General features: G+C 43.6%; 1 protein-coding gene across 4 annotated transcripts; it reads left to right on the forward strand.

Annotated features, from left to right (window-relative positions):
- The first annotated feature begins 1,487 nt into the window (after positions 1–1,487).
- LOC124256779 lies at positions 1,488–13,780 on the forward strand. Of its 4 annotated transcripts, XR_006893094.1 has the most exons (10): positions 1,488–1,557; positions 2,379–4,046; positions 5,462–5,533; positions 5,926–6,006; positions 6,999–7,722; positions 8,558–8,691; positions 9,302–9,355; positions 9,582–9,878; positions 12,465–13,207; positions 13,258–13,780. XR_006893094.1 is itself a non-coding variant. In XM_046690740.1 (9 exons), the coding sequence occupies exons 2-9, from the start codon at positions 3,815–3,817 to the stop codon at positions 13,130–13,132; spliced, it is 2,262 nt and encodes a 753-aa protein (XP_046546696.1). In that variant the 5' UTR covers positions 1,488–1,557; positions 2,379–3,814; the 3' UTR covers positions 13,133–13,780. The 4 variants fall into 4 exon arrangements, 3 of the variants coding, with proteins under 3 accessions (XP_046546696.1, XP_046546697.1, XP_046546698.1); XM_046690740.1 differs by having other exon boundaries at positions 12,465–13,780; XM_046690741.1 differs by having other exon boundaries at positions 9,302–9,343; positions 12,465–13,780.
- The last annotated feature ends 290 nt before the right edge of the window (positions 13,781–14,070 follow it).

Below are 14,070 nucleotides of genomic sequence, written 5' to 3' on the forward strand. Positions count from 1 at the left end.
TCTTAGGTGTTACATTATTGCATTGAATAAACAGTAGTTTGTTTTCTTTGGACAGAGTATTTGTTATGTTGCAATGTTAAATAAAATACGAACGGAACCTACCACTCCTTTATCAGACGAGTTCAATCAGTCGCCTCTCATCCCATGCCGGATTACGCAGTGTCTTCCGCAGGACGAGGAAGTTCGATGTTAAATCGGTTATGGTAGAATGGAGATAAACATACTGTGTTTGGAAATTAGATGAATGTTAGACCGAATTGATAGTCTCTCGTGAGGTTTCAAATGATTAATTTAGAGACTATCAATTCGGTCTAACATTCATCTAATTTCCAAACACAGTATGTTTATCTCCTAAGTATTATTTGATACATCTAAGCACTTGTATATTGCCACACTACGCTCCTTCTAATCCTTGTAAACATGTCGTGCAGCGTGCTCTGTCGTACAGCGAGTTCTGACAAACGGAAATCTGGAAATCGTGGACATCGCAAAACGAGGCTCTGCCGCTAGAAAAGTTTGGCGGTCTGGTACGGACTTGATATGATATCAATCACATTGTGCGTTACAAAACTACACGACTAAGAGCAAGAAACACATAACATGTGTAACTAGTGAGCCAGATGAATTGCGAATCGTTTTACGACCTCATCAAACAGGGGCAGTCTGTGACGTCTTAGTTAAGATCATGCTGTCTACATCTCGTAATAAAATATAGAAATACGATGTTATTAAAGTTTAAAATTTAAATTAACTTGTAAATGCCATTTTCTTATAAAACAAGAAATTGGAATTCAGTGCAACCATAGTTGTTTGTCCCCTTTAACTTTCACACAGGAAAATTCGGATTGGCTGAAAAGTAGCTAATTGTCTGAATAGGTTAATGAGACTCGTGTTTCGGTTTGCGAGTCTGGACCACACAATCCAGTGATACAAACATTATCTGGCTTAAAATTTACATATTTCATTTCTCCCTGTTGTCTTTCTAGAACTGGGATACATACATTTTAGTTAGACGCGGGCGAATGATTAGACAGAGTTTCACCAAGCTTATTAGCAATATCCATCTTGGCAGTTATTTCCCGATAAACGTCGATATGCACCATCGATGGCGGGTACATGGTGGTTTATAAGTGCAATTACCTTTTGTTGGAATGTGTGGATTTTTCGCTCATTCGCCAACAATTTTATTCTGCCCCGATTATTTCTGAACTGTTTAATACAGTTTCTAATCATTTAATTTCAGCATACTTGAAAGAAATAAAACATAAGATAAGAAGTTGATTATAAACTCTGATAGTCAGTTTTTCTGTCCACTGTGATATGGACTGAAGGTTTAACGATCTTCGTCATCACTTTGACTGCATATTCATTTCCAAAGGATTATATTTGTTTTTCTATTCGCGAATAGCTGCTAAATTGCTGATGCAGCGTTTAGCAACATTCACAGTTTAACTGACCTTTGTTTATATGAATGCCTTCTATCGTAGGTGGAATCAAAATGACCGGTGTAATCTTTCACCAGAAATGGACATCTGAGAATGGCAAGCTCTGAGACGGGTGAGTAGATTACTTCTGTTCCTTTTGTGTCACAGTAATCTGTCTCACAGTCCCTCAACCACACACTATTTCCTCCGCCCAACCCTTTCTGCAAAGCAAAATCTCTAGTTGAAGCAAGTCTAGATTCCCTCAGGTTCTGAATATCTGAACCCACTGGGGCTGCTGTTCAGTTTAAAAGGAATTATTTGTTTGTGTCGAAATTATATATATTCACAGACTAAGCGTTAGTCTTGTGAGTGTTTGCTGCCGGACGCACCATCTGCACTGATAGATTTGTTTTGTTTGTTTGTTTTTTAACGCTGCACGCAGCAATATCCCAGCTATATGGCGGCGGTCTGTAAATAATCGAGACAATACAGTGATCAACAGCATGAAGAAGTCAGCTAACCTGACCACCGGATCCCGTTAGTCACCTCTCACAAGCATGGGTTGCTGAAGATCCTCACGGGTTTGAATATTGCTAATTACAGTGCAGACTACTTGCAACAAATACTTAATTAATCTGTTGTCTTCAGATTGGCTCACAACTGAATACCCTCTGTCAGAGCTGTTTTAACCCCAAAAGCGCCTCTGAGCAGAAATGGGGCGGTGGGGTAGCCCAGTGGTTAAGGCGTTCGCTCGTCACGCCGAAGACCCGGGTTCGATTCCCCACATGGGTACAATGTGTTAAGCCTATTTGTGGTGTCCCTCGCCGTGATATTGCTGGAATATTGCTAAAAGCGGCGTAAAACCAAACTCACTCCTCACTCTCTGAGCAGATAGCCATGCACTAAAATAGGCGTTATATCGATAACTAATTATCATTATTATTATCATTTCAGGTAGTTGCACAGTCTGTCACAAACTGCGATGTCAATACAATAAAGCGCTAGTGGAACCAAGTTTCTTTTTAGTCCATCTTGACGTTTGTGTTCTTACTGAAAAATCAAGAGAAGTGAGAGAAAGCGGCGAAAACTGAAGGAGATTGAGAAGATCGTGAGTGCTTTGAGAAACACCGAGGGCGGAGATGTGTTGTTACATCTAGACGGACAAACAAGGGACGATAAATATCTCGGACATCTCGACGACTTTCTGGACAATAGCTTGAACAATCTAATCCCTGACGGTAAGCTGTTCATTGAGTCATACACTCGCCAATGGCTGCACGAATGGGAACAGTTTGAACAATTTCTGGATGTTGTGTTGCTGAAAGTTACCAAAACACCATTCATATCGACAGTTGATTTTAAGACGAAAGTATCCTCAGACTTCAAGATTGAGAAAGCGTCAACGATTAATATCGTGTCAATTTTGTCAAATGACGTCCATCCTCAAAAAGCACTTCCCAAGCTCCGTGGATTAGATCAATATACGACCCTACTGCATGAAAACAGAAGGACAGAATTAAAAGTTTACATGCCCAACAAAAAAAATAGACTCAGTTGGAGAATTTGTTGATTATGTTTGGCAGGACCTGCGCTTTAAAGAAAATTTAAGCTGTTTGTCTAAAGTGAAGGAAGGTGGGTCATTTTTTCTTGGAATAAATGAGCTGCGACATAACAAAAAACCTTACGAATCGAAGATCATCGAACTGTGGGGTGTAGATGTGCCTGGGTCTATAGCAGAACTTAGATCATCAGTGTTCAAGAAGATCAAGGACGAAGCTGCATTTCTAAGCTTCGATGGACATTTGCTGGACGTTCCAGAGGACCTGGTAGAAGTAGAATTGCACAGGTTCACAGACAAAGACAATAAGTTTAAGTATATTCTTGAAATCGCAGTTGGTTGTGTTGAGGGCATCGTGTTCTATGAAAAGAAGGGACCAGAGACATATACAATTCAAAATGGTACAATTTGTAGAATGGACTTCAAGGAGTGGCTCCGCCGAATTCAGATGATGTCCCTTGAGACCAGGCTTTCTGACATGTCTTTGGTGTAAGGATGCACCTACCTGTGGATCCGTTGAATTCAGATGATGTTCCTTATTCCTTAAGACCAATCTTTCTGACATGTCCTTGGCTTAAGGATATACCTACCTGTGGATCTGTCGAAGTCAGATGATGTCCCTTGAGACAAAGCTTTCTGACATGCCTCTGGTTTAAAGATATACTTAACCGTGACTCCGTCGAATTCAGATGATGTTCCTCACGATCAATCTTTCTGACATGTCTTTGGCTTAAGGATATACCTACTGGTGGATCCGTCGGATTCAGATGCTGTACCTTAAGACAAAACTTTGTGACATGTTCTTAGTTTAAGGATACACCTACCCGCCAACATGTCTGATTACCGAACGCACAAGCGGTCAGGGTCCATGACGACGTCTTTAGGCAGCTATGGTCAATCCAGCGGCTCCGTGTCCCTGGGCATGTACTCGGATCAGATCATCGTCAGTGGAGTGGGGGAACAAGACGTGTCTTCATCCAGCCCAGCATCGTTACGACGTAGTCCACACACGGTTGTTCCAGGTACAGACTTCTTGACAGAACATGCTGTGTGTCTTATACAGAGTGAGTGAGTGAGTTGAGTGAGTGTACGCCGCTTTTAGCAAAATTCAAGCAGGGGACACCAGAAACGGGTTCACATATTGCAACCATGAGTGCATGTGTGTGTGCATGTGTGTGTGTGTTCTTTGCGTGTGTTGTATTTGCTTTTGTTTGTTTGGGGTTTTCTTGTGTGTGTATGTGTGTTTGTTTGTGTGTGTGTGATCTATCTATCTGTCTGTCTCTCTATCTGTCTATCTATCTACAATGTATCTATGATCTTTATCATCCAAAACTGTGTTTCACAGGATCGCTTGTGTAAGATCATATGATATCTCCTAGAAGATATCGTTTTGACAGTACATTTTGTACAATGCCCTTACAATGCTATGACGTCAACAACTTGCTGACGTCACAATGCTATGACATCGCAAGTCTAATGGTACTACAGTGTTGAGAGATGTACGTTTTTCATTGAAAACTAATGAAGAATGATTTTTGATGATATTCGGATATATTTAACTTTATCAGCTCGTGTTGATATAGTTGTAATCAGTAGACACTTGGGTGAGATTCTCTATATACCTTGCCATGGACATCAGATGAATACAAACAAACCAAAACAAACACCAACAGTTTGACAGGGTAGTTGGGTTGAGTTTTATGTCGCATCGGCATTACCTCAGCCATATAGCGAGACCAACTCTGAGACCATATTAAGAACTACGCTTAAATGAGTTGGGGTTGGTATTTTGTAGATACTAGTATTTGACTGGAAATAAAATACAATTGTTTGAATGTCCATAAAACGTCAGCGAAGAAGAGTCAAGGTAACCTTGTTGATGCACTTCTCTATTTTGACGTGTACCAAGTGTTCAGTTTTAAACGATTCACTAACCGTATCCGCTTAGGAGATAAACATCATGTCTTCGCCAATTTCCAAATGTTATTCCCGTATTTGAAGCTTCAAATATTCATATTCCACCCGGAGGTTTCAAATGAAATTGGCCAAATCACATAATGTTTATCGTTATCATTGTAAACACAAAAGTAAACCAAAAGGTCTACACACGTTTTTGTGTCTGCACTCATTGACATCGAGTACAGGATGAAATGTCATCAGCCGGCCGTTTCGGCTGTCTCCCATGGTAGCATCTGGAACTGGCCATTTGTGACGTCATTCGGACTTTACGTCACAATATGATTTTAATGACGTCATCACAGCTGACGACGAAACAATACAATGGTGTGAGCGATGTTTGTATGTAATAATACGCAGCGAATTTCCGGGAATCGAATACCATTTGATCACGTTTTTCAACCAATCAGATTAAAGAACACAGTGACTTTTGGTTTACAATGTAATGTAGATCACAACCTTATATATTCCTCCAGTTATGTAATAAATACTGTAACTTATTTATGTCGTTTGCTGTGTCCAGGTACATCTCCAGGTAGATCCTCCCAAGAACTACCTGGCTACTGCCCACCTGTCTTCACGTACGACTTCACAGGTAAACCGAAATACTAACTTGAGTAATGGGGGGAATTTAAGTGGTGTCTTTTTGTACATATCTTTCTGGGTTTACGTCTGTCCGTTTGTTGCATAACGACTCGTGAAGATCCGGGTTAGAGTGGTCTGTTGATCACCGGATTGTCTGGTCCAGTTTCGATTATTTATAGAACAACTCTATATAGCTGGAACATATATTATGTTAAACAACAATCAATCAATGGACTTTAACGCCGCGCTCACAGGAATGTTCCAGCTAGGACGGAAGTCAATGTTATGGGTTAAAAAGCCGAAAGGACCTGTATTTTTAGAGTGTAATACGTGTGTTCCAAAATGATTTTTTAGAGCTGAAATAATGGCTAAAACTGACAGATTATATTTCTTAAATTGCAGATACGATCCATGAACATGACGATTTTCTGGGAAGGTACAACAGAGGTTACTTTTCACAGTGGATTGCCACAGAGCTTGCAGGTAAACCGAAATATTATCATGGCGATAGTTATTTATAGCAAGACCAAGGATGTCCTGGTGTCCACGTGCTCCAGCGAAAGAGTCGCATGATAGTTTGGTACACAGATTTCAAAAGGTACATTTATTGTAATTCCACGTATAAACAAATGCTTCGGCTTATCAGTGAGTGAGTATGCTTTTACGTCGCTTTTAACAATATTCAAGCAATATCACGGCGGGGACACAAGAAATAGGCTTCACACATTCTACATACAGTGGAAACCTGATAAGTAAAAATTCAAGGGACTAGCCAAAATTGTTTACTTATCAGGTATTTTACTTATCCAAACTTATCAAAACCTGCATGTATATGTATGCATATGTAACAATGAACCACTTATCAGGGCTGGCCTCCAGTTGTCAGTGTATTGTCAACTGCTTGACGCCAGCGAGCTGTAAGTAGGATGTTTGTTTAACTGGAGACTGACACGTGCCCCTCATGTCGGATTATGTGGTGATCGCTAATTTAGTTATCCAGTACCTTTTGTTAAGTAATTTACTTCCAGGGACCGTGAGAGACGTTTAGTTAAGCGGTATTGTTTACTTATCCGAGTTTAGTTAACCAGACTCTAATAGTGATGATTAATGAAGAAATTTGCCGGGAACAAAGAAAAGTGTTTACTTATCAGGTCTGTTTAGTAAAGCGGTCTTTACTTAGGCGGTTTCCACTTTATTTTGGGGAATCGAACCCAGATCCTCGGCGGACGAGCGAGGACTTTAACCACTAGGCTACCCCACCGCCTCAGTAAGCAGTTGTTATTACTATAGTTTTGAATGTTTTCAATATCCGATGGGGCGTTAACCATGTCAGCTTCGATGTTCTTTCTCACTGTCCTTTCACAACATGTCATGAGCATCATCTCCTTGCATGTAAATGATTGGACTACCCCCAACGCTTCTTGTCACAGCAGGTCAACCAAGTCATACCTGTACACTTATTTTCTGTTTTTCAGGTAAAGGATTCATCTATCCAAAGATCATGGTCGATTACCTGTCAGATGTTGCTGAAACTGTTCTCTTAGAAATAGAGAAACTGTGTGAAGAAGGATACTTTGCCTACATCGGCCACTCGCTGTTGGCCACCCTAAACAAGACCCTGAACGGAAAGTTTCCTGACAACGTGCTTTGTGACGTGTGTATTTTCCGAGATGACAGTCCAGTGTTGGTCCTGACAATACTTACAGATGGCCTCAAACTGGACAGAGCCAAATATTACAACTCTCAGCTCGCCAGGGCAATCGTCAGCATTGTAAGGAAAGACATTGCGGACTTCTCCGTCAACAACGGTGTTCTGACTTTAGAGCAGTTCCACTCCAGTGAAAGATTTGCTGAAGACCTTGAGCGGATTGTCTCAGAAACATCCAAAGGGGCAACAGCTGGAGCGATTCAAATGAATCCAAGGAAATGTCACGATGTGATACATCTGTTTTTGAAGCAGGTTAATTCTTGCTTCTCTCGATCTGTGAAAAGTGTTGACTCCTATTACTGTTTTACAGGAGAAAGTTTTGATTTTTTTTCTGAAATGTTGGAAGATCGACGCCGTGTTGGCGTCACGCTGCCCTCATCTGACTACGCAACTCTGATAGTGAGTGAGATTGTGGTCCGACTCAGTGTGGTCTCAAAGACAGTCACTGTCACCTGTGTCCAGGATTACCTGAAGGAACTGGAAAATCTGAGGTAGGTGTCGTGATAATGACGTAATTATCAAGATTATTTCTGTTCGCCAATACTTCATGTTGAACCGAACTTGTTTCATTGCTGTATTGGTACATATGTGTATCACTAATACTCTCTTCCATAACCAAAGGTTTCATATTTGCTTTGCTATTGTGTTAAAAAAGCATGAAGATATACAGGAAGTTTCTTTGAAGAATTCCACGAGTAAGATGACTTTGCTGACAAACTCGGGCGAAGCCGAGTTCAAATCCTAGATCACAGTTTTCAAGCTAGACTAAAAGCTGAGTTGAGTTGAGTTGAGTTTTACGTCGCATCGTCATTATCTCAGCCATATAGCGACCAAACCAAGTCTGCATACATGGACATTTTAAGTACTAAGCTTAAATGAGTTGTTTTTTTATATATATATATATATATTTACAGAAACAAGCAAACCGGAAAAATTGCAGTTCAAGGGCTGTTGGTCTCGTCACTTTATGGCTGAAACAATGCCGATGCGACGTAAAACTTCAACTCAACTGAACTGTTAGACAGGCTATGTTCTGGAGACCTCAAGGGAGGCAACTACGTATCTGCGCGTCAGACGGTTGGGTCTCCCATGTAATGGAGACAGAGGAAGTGTAATAAATAGAGAATCTCTTGATTTTGTACAGGACATGCAAAGGGGGTCACTTATTTCGCACATAAATTTTAGGGGGGGAAGGGGTGTCATTCACATTGTACATGCTTCTCCATAAAAATCATCACCAACCCCCCTAGCCATAAATTATGAACGGTCCCTAAACACACACATTGCCCCAACAATGTTATTTCCAACGTTTCGTTCTTTTCCCAGGACATTAAGAAACAACGTGCAGGTACTGAAGTGTCCTTCCACGGCTTGTGAACAGGAGTCTGGCCCTGCTCCCGATGTAGTTGTGACAACATCGTGGAGCACCAGCGCCAAATGGGAATTCTACGTCAGACACGGTGCGTTCACTGGTATCTCATTATACAGTGTGTAAAGGCAATGTATAGACTGACTGACTGAGTTTGGTTTTACGCCGCTTTTAGCAATATTCCAGCAACATCACGGCGGGGGACACCAGAAATGGGCTTCACACATTGTACCTATGTGGGGATTCGAACCCGGGTCTTCGGCGTGACGAGCCAACGCTTTAAACACTAGGCTACCCCACCGCCCGCAATGTATAGAAGCCTTGAGTAATTGTGTTGGTCGGAGTGAGTGAGTGGGTTGTTTGGTTGATTGGGTAAGTGAAAAGAGGGTTGGTGAGTGAGTTGGTGGATGGGATGAGTGAGTGAATGAGTGGGTTGATTGGGTGAGTGAGTGGGAGGGTGGGTGGGTTATAGTTAATTGGGTGGGTGGATGAGTGAGTGAGTGATGACGTTTCAGTTAAATGTCACTGAAAACCAATTTCAGTTAGGAGAACAAATAACAAATGTATTGTGTGTTGCTTAGAAGGAAGGAACTGACAGGATACTGTGACCTTCTCCTCGTATGATCATCTCTCGGCCTGCCTGAAAACTGAAAGCATCCATCCTTTGTAAAGGGAAATTGATAAGAGTATTGTCTTTTCAGACTATGGCCTCGAAGACACTCCAGAAGGAACTGCACGTCCAGGTGACTCAGGAGGTACTTTTTAATGTCTCATGTATCTGTTAATTCATAAAATGGTATTGGTTTTACGCCGCTTTTAGCAATATTTCAGCAATATTACGGCGGGGGACACCAGAAATGATTTCACACATAGTATCCATGTGGGGAACTGAACCCGAGTCTTCGACGTGACGAGCGAACGCTTTAACCACTAGGCTACCCCCACCGCCCCTACCTGACTATGAAGGTTTCCTGTCCGCAGCATCTACTACAGACAACAAGGAGGTGACGCAGGCAAGGAAGGTGTTGGCGTCGGCGATAGTGGATAATGCAGGCTGCGCACGTAGTCGTGGAAGGGATGACGTTGCTCAACTGGAGGTGATGATGGAGTTTACGTTGCAACAGTGTGCACAGCGGGCAGCCATTTTCCTCCAGGACCATCTCCCTGATGGAGTGGACGTGCGGGAGTTTGACAGACTGAACAGTTTCATGGAGGATTACCTCATGCAGAGCTTCCGGCAGCGGAATCTGCAGCTTCTGTTTCGGGAGGACGTCGGTGGTAAGTGTGTTAATGAGTGAGTTGGGTTTTGACGACGCTTTCGCAATATTGTCCCCAAATGGTTTATACTGCTATCAGAATGACCGTCTCAAAGTTTTTAAGACGCCTTCATTTCGTCCTAACTGGCAAAAGCAAGGCAGACACATGAAGCCTTCCGATACGTTAAAAAGATAAAAACTTGGGCATGAGGCCCATCCGGGATTCGAACCCACACCCTCAGAGTCAGGCACCTAATTCCACTAGCTGAGTTGGTTAGGGGTTTGACTTTGTGTGCTGGTGCTTAGGTGCCTGACTCTGAGGGTGTAGGTTCGGGTCCCGGATGGTATTCAACCCAACAAAAGTACTAGAATCTGTCCTGACCGAGAAAGTGTGATCCCAAATATAAAATGTGTTAAACTTTGGTAGAAACGCATTCTTTGAAAAAAAGGGACAATAGTGAAGTACAGTTACACCTGGATATACCGCCATCATCCGTCCAGGCAAATTTGGTGGTGTATCCAGGGTGGCGGTATATCCAGGGGATGCAGTATATCCAGGGAGGCGGTATATCCAGGGTGGCGGTATATCCAGGGGATGCAGTATATCCAGGGAGGCGGTATATCCAGGGTGACGGTATATCCAGGGTGACGGTATATCCAGGGGATGCGGTATATCCAGGGTGACGGTATATCCAGGGTGGCGGAATACCCAGGGGATGCGGTATATCCAGGGTGACGGTATATCCAGGGTGGTATATCCAGGGGATGCGGTATATCCAGGGTGACGGTATATCCAGGGTGTATCCAGGGTGGCAGTATATCCAGGGTGACGGTATATCCAGGGTGGTGGTATATCCAGGGTGGCGATATATCCAGGGTGGTGGTATATCCAGGGAGGCGGTATAGCCAAGGATGCGGTATATCCAGGGTGACGGTATATCCAGGGGATGCGGTATATCCAGGGTGACGGTATATCCAGGGTGGCGGAATACCCAGGGGATGCGGTATATCCAGGGATGCGGTATATCCAGGGTGACGGTATATCCAGGGTGGTATATCCAGGGGATGCGGTATATCCAGGGTGACGGTATATCCAGGGTGTATCCAGGGTGGCAGTATATCCAGGGTGACGGTATATCCAGGGTGGTGGTATATCCAGGGTGGCGATATATCCAGGGTGGTGGTATATCCAGGGAGGCGGTATAGCCAAGGATGCGGTATATCCAGGGTGGTGGTATATCCAGGGGATGCGGTATATCCAGGGTGACGGTATATCCAGGGTGGCGGTATATCCAGGGTGACGGTATATCCAGGGTGGCGGTATATCCAGGGGATGCGGTATATCCAGGGTGACGGTATATCCAGGGTGGCGGTATATCCAGGGGATGCAGTATATCCAGGGTGACGGTATATCCAGGGTGATGGTATATCCAGGGGATGCGGTATATCGAGGGTGACGGTATACCCAGGGGATGCGGTATACCCAGGGATGCGGTATATCCAGGGTGACGGTATATCCAGGGTGTATCCAGGGTGGTGGTATATCCAGCGTGACGGTATATCCAGGGTGGCGGTATATCCAGGGTGGTGGTATATCCAGGGTGGCGATATATCCAGGGTGGTGGTATATCCAGGGAGGCGGTATAGCCAAGGATGCGGTATATCCAGGGTGGTGGTATATCCAGGGGATGCGGTATATCCAGGGTGACGGCATATCCAGGGGATGCGGTATATCCAGGGTGACGGTATATCCAGGGTGGCGGTATATCCAGGGGATGCAGTATATCCAGGGTGACGGTATATCCAGGGTGGCGGTCTATCCAGGGGATGCAGTATATCCAGGGAGGCGGTATATCCAGGGGATGCTGTATATCCAGGGTGACGGTATATCCAGGGTGGCGGTATACCCAGGGGATGTGGTTTATCCAGGGATGCGGTATATCCAGGGTGACGGTATATCCAGGGTGGTATATCCAGGGGATGCGGTATATCCAGGGTGACGGTATATCCAGGGTGCATCCAGGGTGGTGGTATATCCAGGGTGGCAGTATATCCAGGGTGACGGTATATCCAGGGTGGCGGTATATCTAGGGTGGCGGTATATCCAACGTGACGGTATATCCAGGGTGACGGTATATCTAGGGAGGCGGTATATCTAGGGTGACGGTATATCGAGGGTGACGGTACATCCAGGGTGGCGGTACATCCAGGGTGACGGTATATCCAGGGAGGCGGTATATCCAGGGTGACGGTATATCCAGGGAGGCGGTATATCTAGGGTGACGGTATATCCAGGGTGGCAGTATATCGAGGGTGGCGGTATATCCAGGGTGGCGGTATATCAAATGTGGACAGTACATACACAGTATATCCCAGTCAGACATAATCAGTGACTAAGAACAAGGAACAAACAATCACAAACAGAGGCCATGTTGTTTATTTCTATCTAATAACATCATAATTTACGTAACATTTAAAAAAAGTCATGTGCTTTGAGAGAGATTGATCTGTATCATAGATTGCAATGTGAATATCGGATTTGTTGTTTGTAGTTTGTGAATAATAATGTAATGTAACTCAACTCAACTATTCCATATTTCATTTCCAGTTTCTGATGCATATATTGAATCGATAAGAAAGGTTTCCCCCATCCTTATCCGTGGCCTCGACTTACAATCTACGCCTCTGATGGACCGCCTCATCAGCAGTGACGTCATGTCTGAAGCAGGAAGAGAGAGCATCTTGGCACGCCCAACCAACCATTCGAGAAACAAAGCCTTCGTTACCTACCTGCGAGGTAACTTCACCCACGAAACATTCAAGGACCAATTCCTCCAAGTGCTTTCTGAACAAAACCAGACCCTGGCTAAGGAAGTGGGGGACGAGCTGGAGAGGCTGACCGTGTCTAGTAGACGGAGAACAAAGTGTCCCTTCTGTAAGATGAAGGAGACGGTCAACATCAGGCAACTGGCAGATTCTCTGTATCAGATGAACGAAATTTCTCAATCTCTACAGCAGGATTTGTCGGCCTCGTATCTCCCAGACACAGTGAGATGGTCGGAACTGTTCAAGCAAGTCACAAGCATGAAAACTATAATGAAAGCGCTTGAAGTTAAGAATGAACGTCTTCACCGAGAATTCATCACTCACGAACGAGGCCTTTCCAAGAGTCGTTTTTGCCTGGAATGTACATGTGATCATTCTGAGCAGCTTGGTGCTGTCGCGGGGTCGGACACCAAGAGTGATGTGGCCAATATGTCAGATTTCCACGACTGACGGACAGCCTGATCAACTCAACACTGAAAAACGTTCCCATATTTCCACAACTAACCGTCTGATGTCCTCAACAATGTAAATCCTACCCAGATTTCCACGACTGACAGTCTGATGCGTTCAACAAGGTTAACCGTTCCCATATTTCCACGACTGACAGTCTGATGTGTTCAACAATCTAAAACGTTCCCAGATTTCCAAGACTGACAGTCTGATGCGTTCAACAAGGTTAACCGTTCCCATATTTCCACGACTGACAGTCTGATGTGTTCAACAATCTAAAACGTTCCCATATTTCCACGACTGATAGACAGTCTGATGTGTTCAACAATCTAAAACGTTCCCAGATTTCCACGACTGATAGACAGTCTGATGTGTTCAACAATCTAAAACGTTCCCAGATTTCCACGACTGATAGACAGTCTGATGTGCTCAACAATCTAAAACGTTCCCAGATTTCCACGACTGATAGACAGTCTGATGTGTTCAACAATGTTAACCGTTCCCATATTTCCACGACTGACAGGCAGTCTGATGTGTTCAACAATGTTAACCGTTCCCATATTTCCACGACTGACAGGCAGTCTGATGTGCTCAACAATGAAAAGCGTTGTCTTTGAGGAAAATAAAATGACGTACTTGTAAAGGAAAGTACACATTTTGGGAGACCTGTTTGACAACGCGTACACAAAGTTTGTGACTTGAAAGTCACAGTCACAACACATTTCAAAATATACTCAAGGAAACAAATAAGGGAACACGTGAAAGAAAATGTGTTGCTATATTCTTTCCCAGTTTTCTTCGCATGATTTGTATTTCACTGTGGGTGAAAACCCGGAGAAGCATAAAGGAACACGTGTCCTTTCATGTGTTGCTTTACTTGTTTCCATGAATATATTTACTGTGTGTTTTGGAAAAGGATATTCTCAATCACCATGTGT

This window comes from Haliotis rubra, unplaced genomic scaffold, assembly GCF_003918875.1.
Source record: "Haliotis rubra isolate DU_JTF1 unplaced genomic scaffold, ASM391887v1 Scf639, whole genome shotgun sequence".
Lineage (NCBI taxonomy): Eukaryota > Metazoa > Mollusca > Gastropoda > Lepetellida > Haliotidae > Haliotis > Haliotis rubra.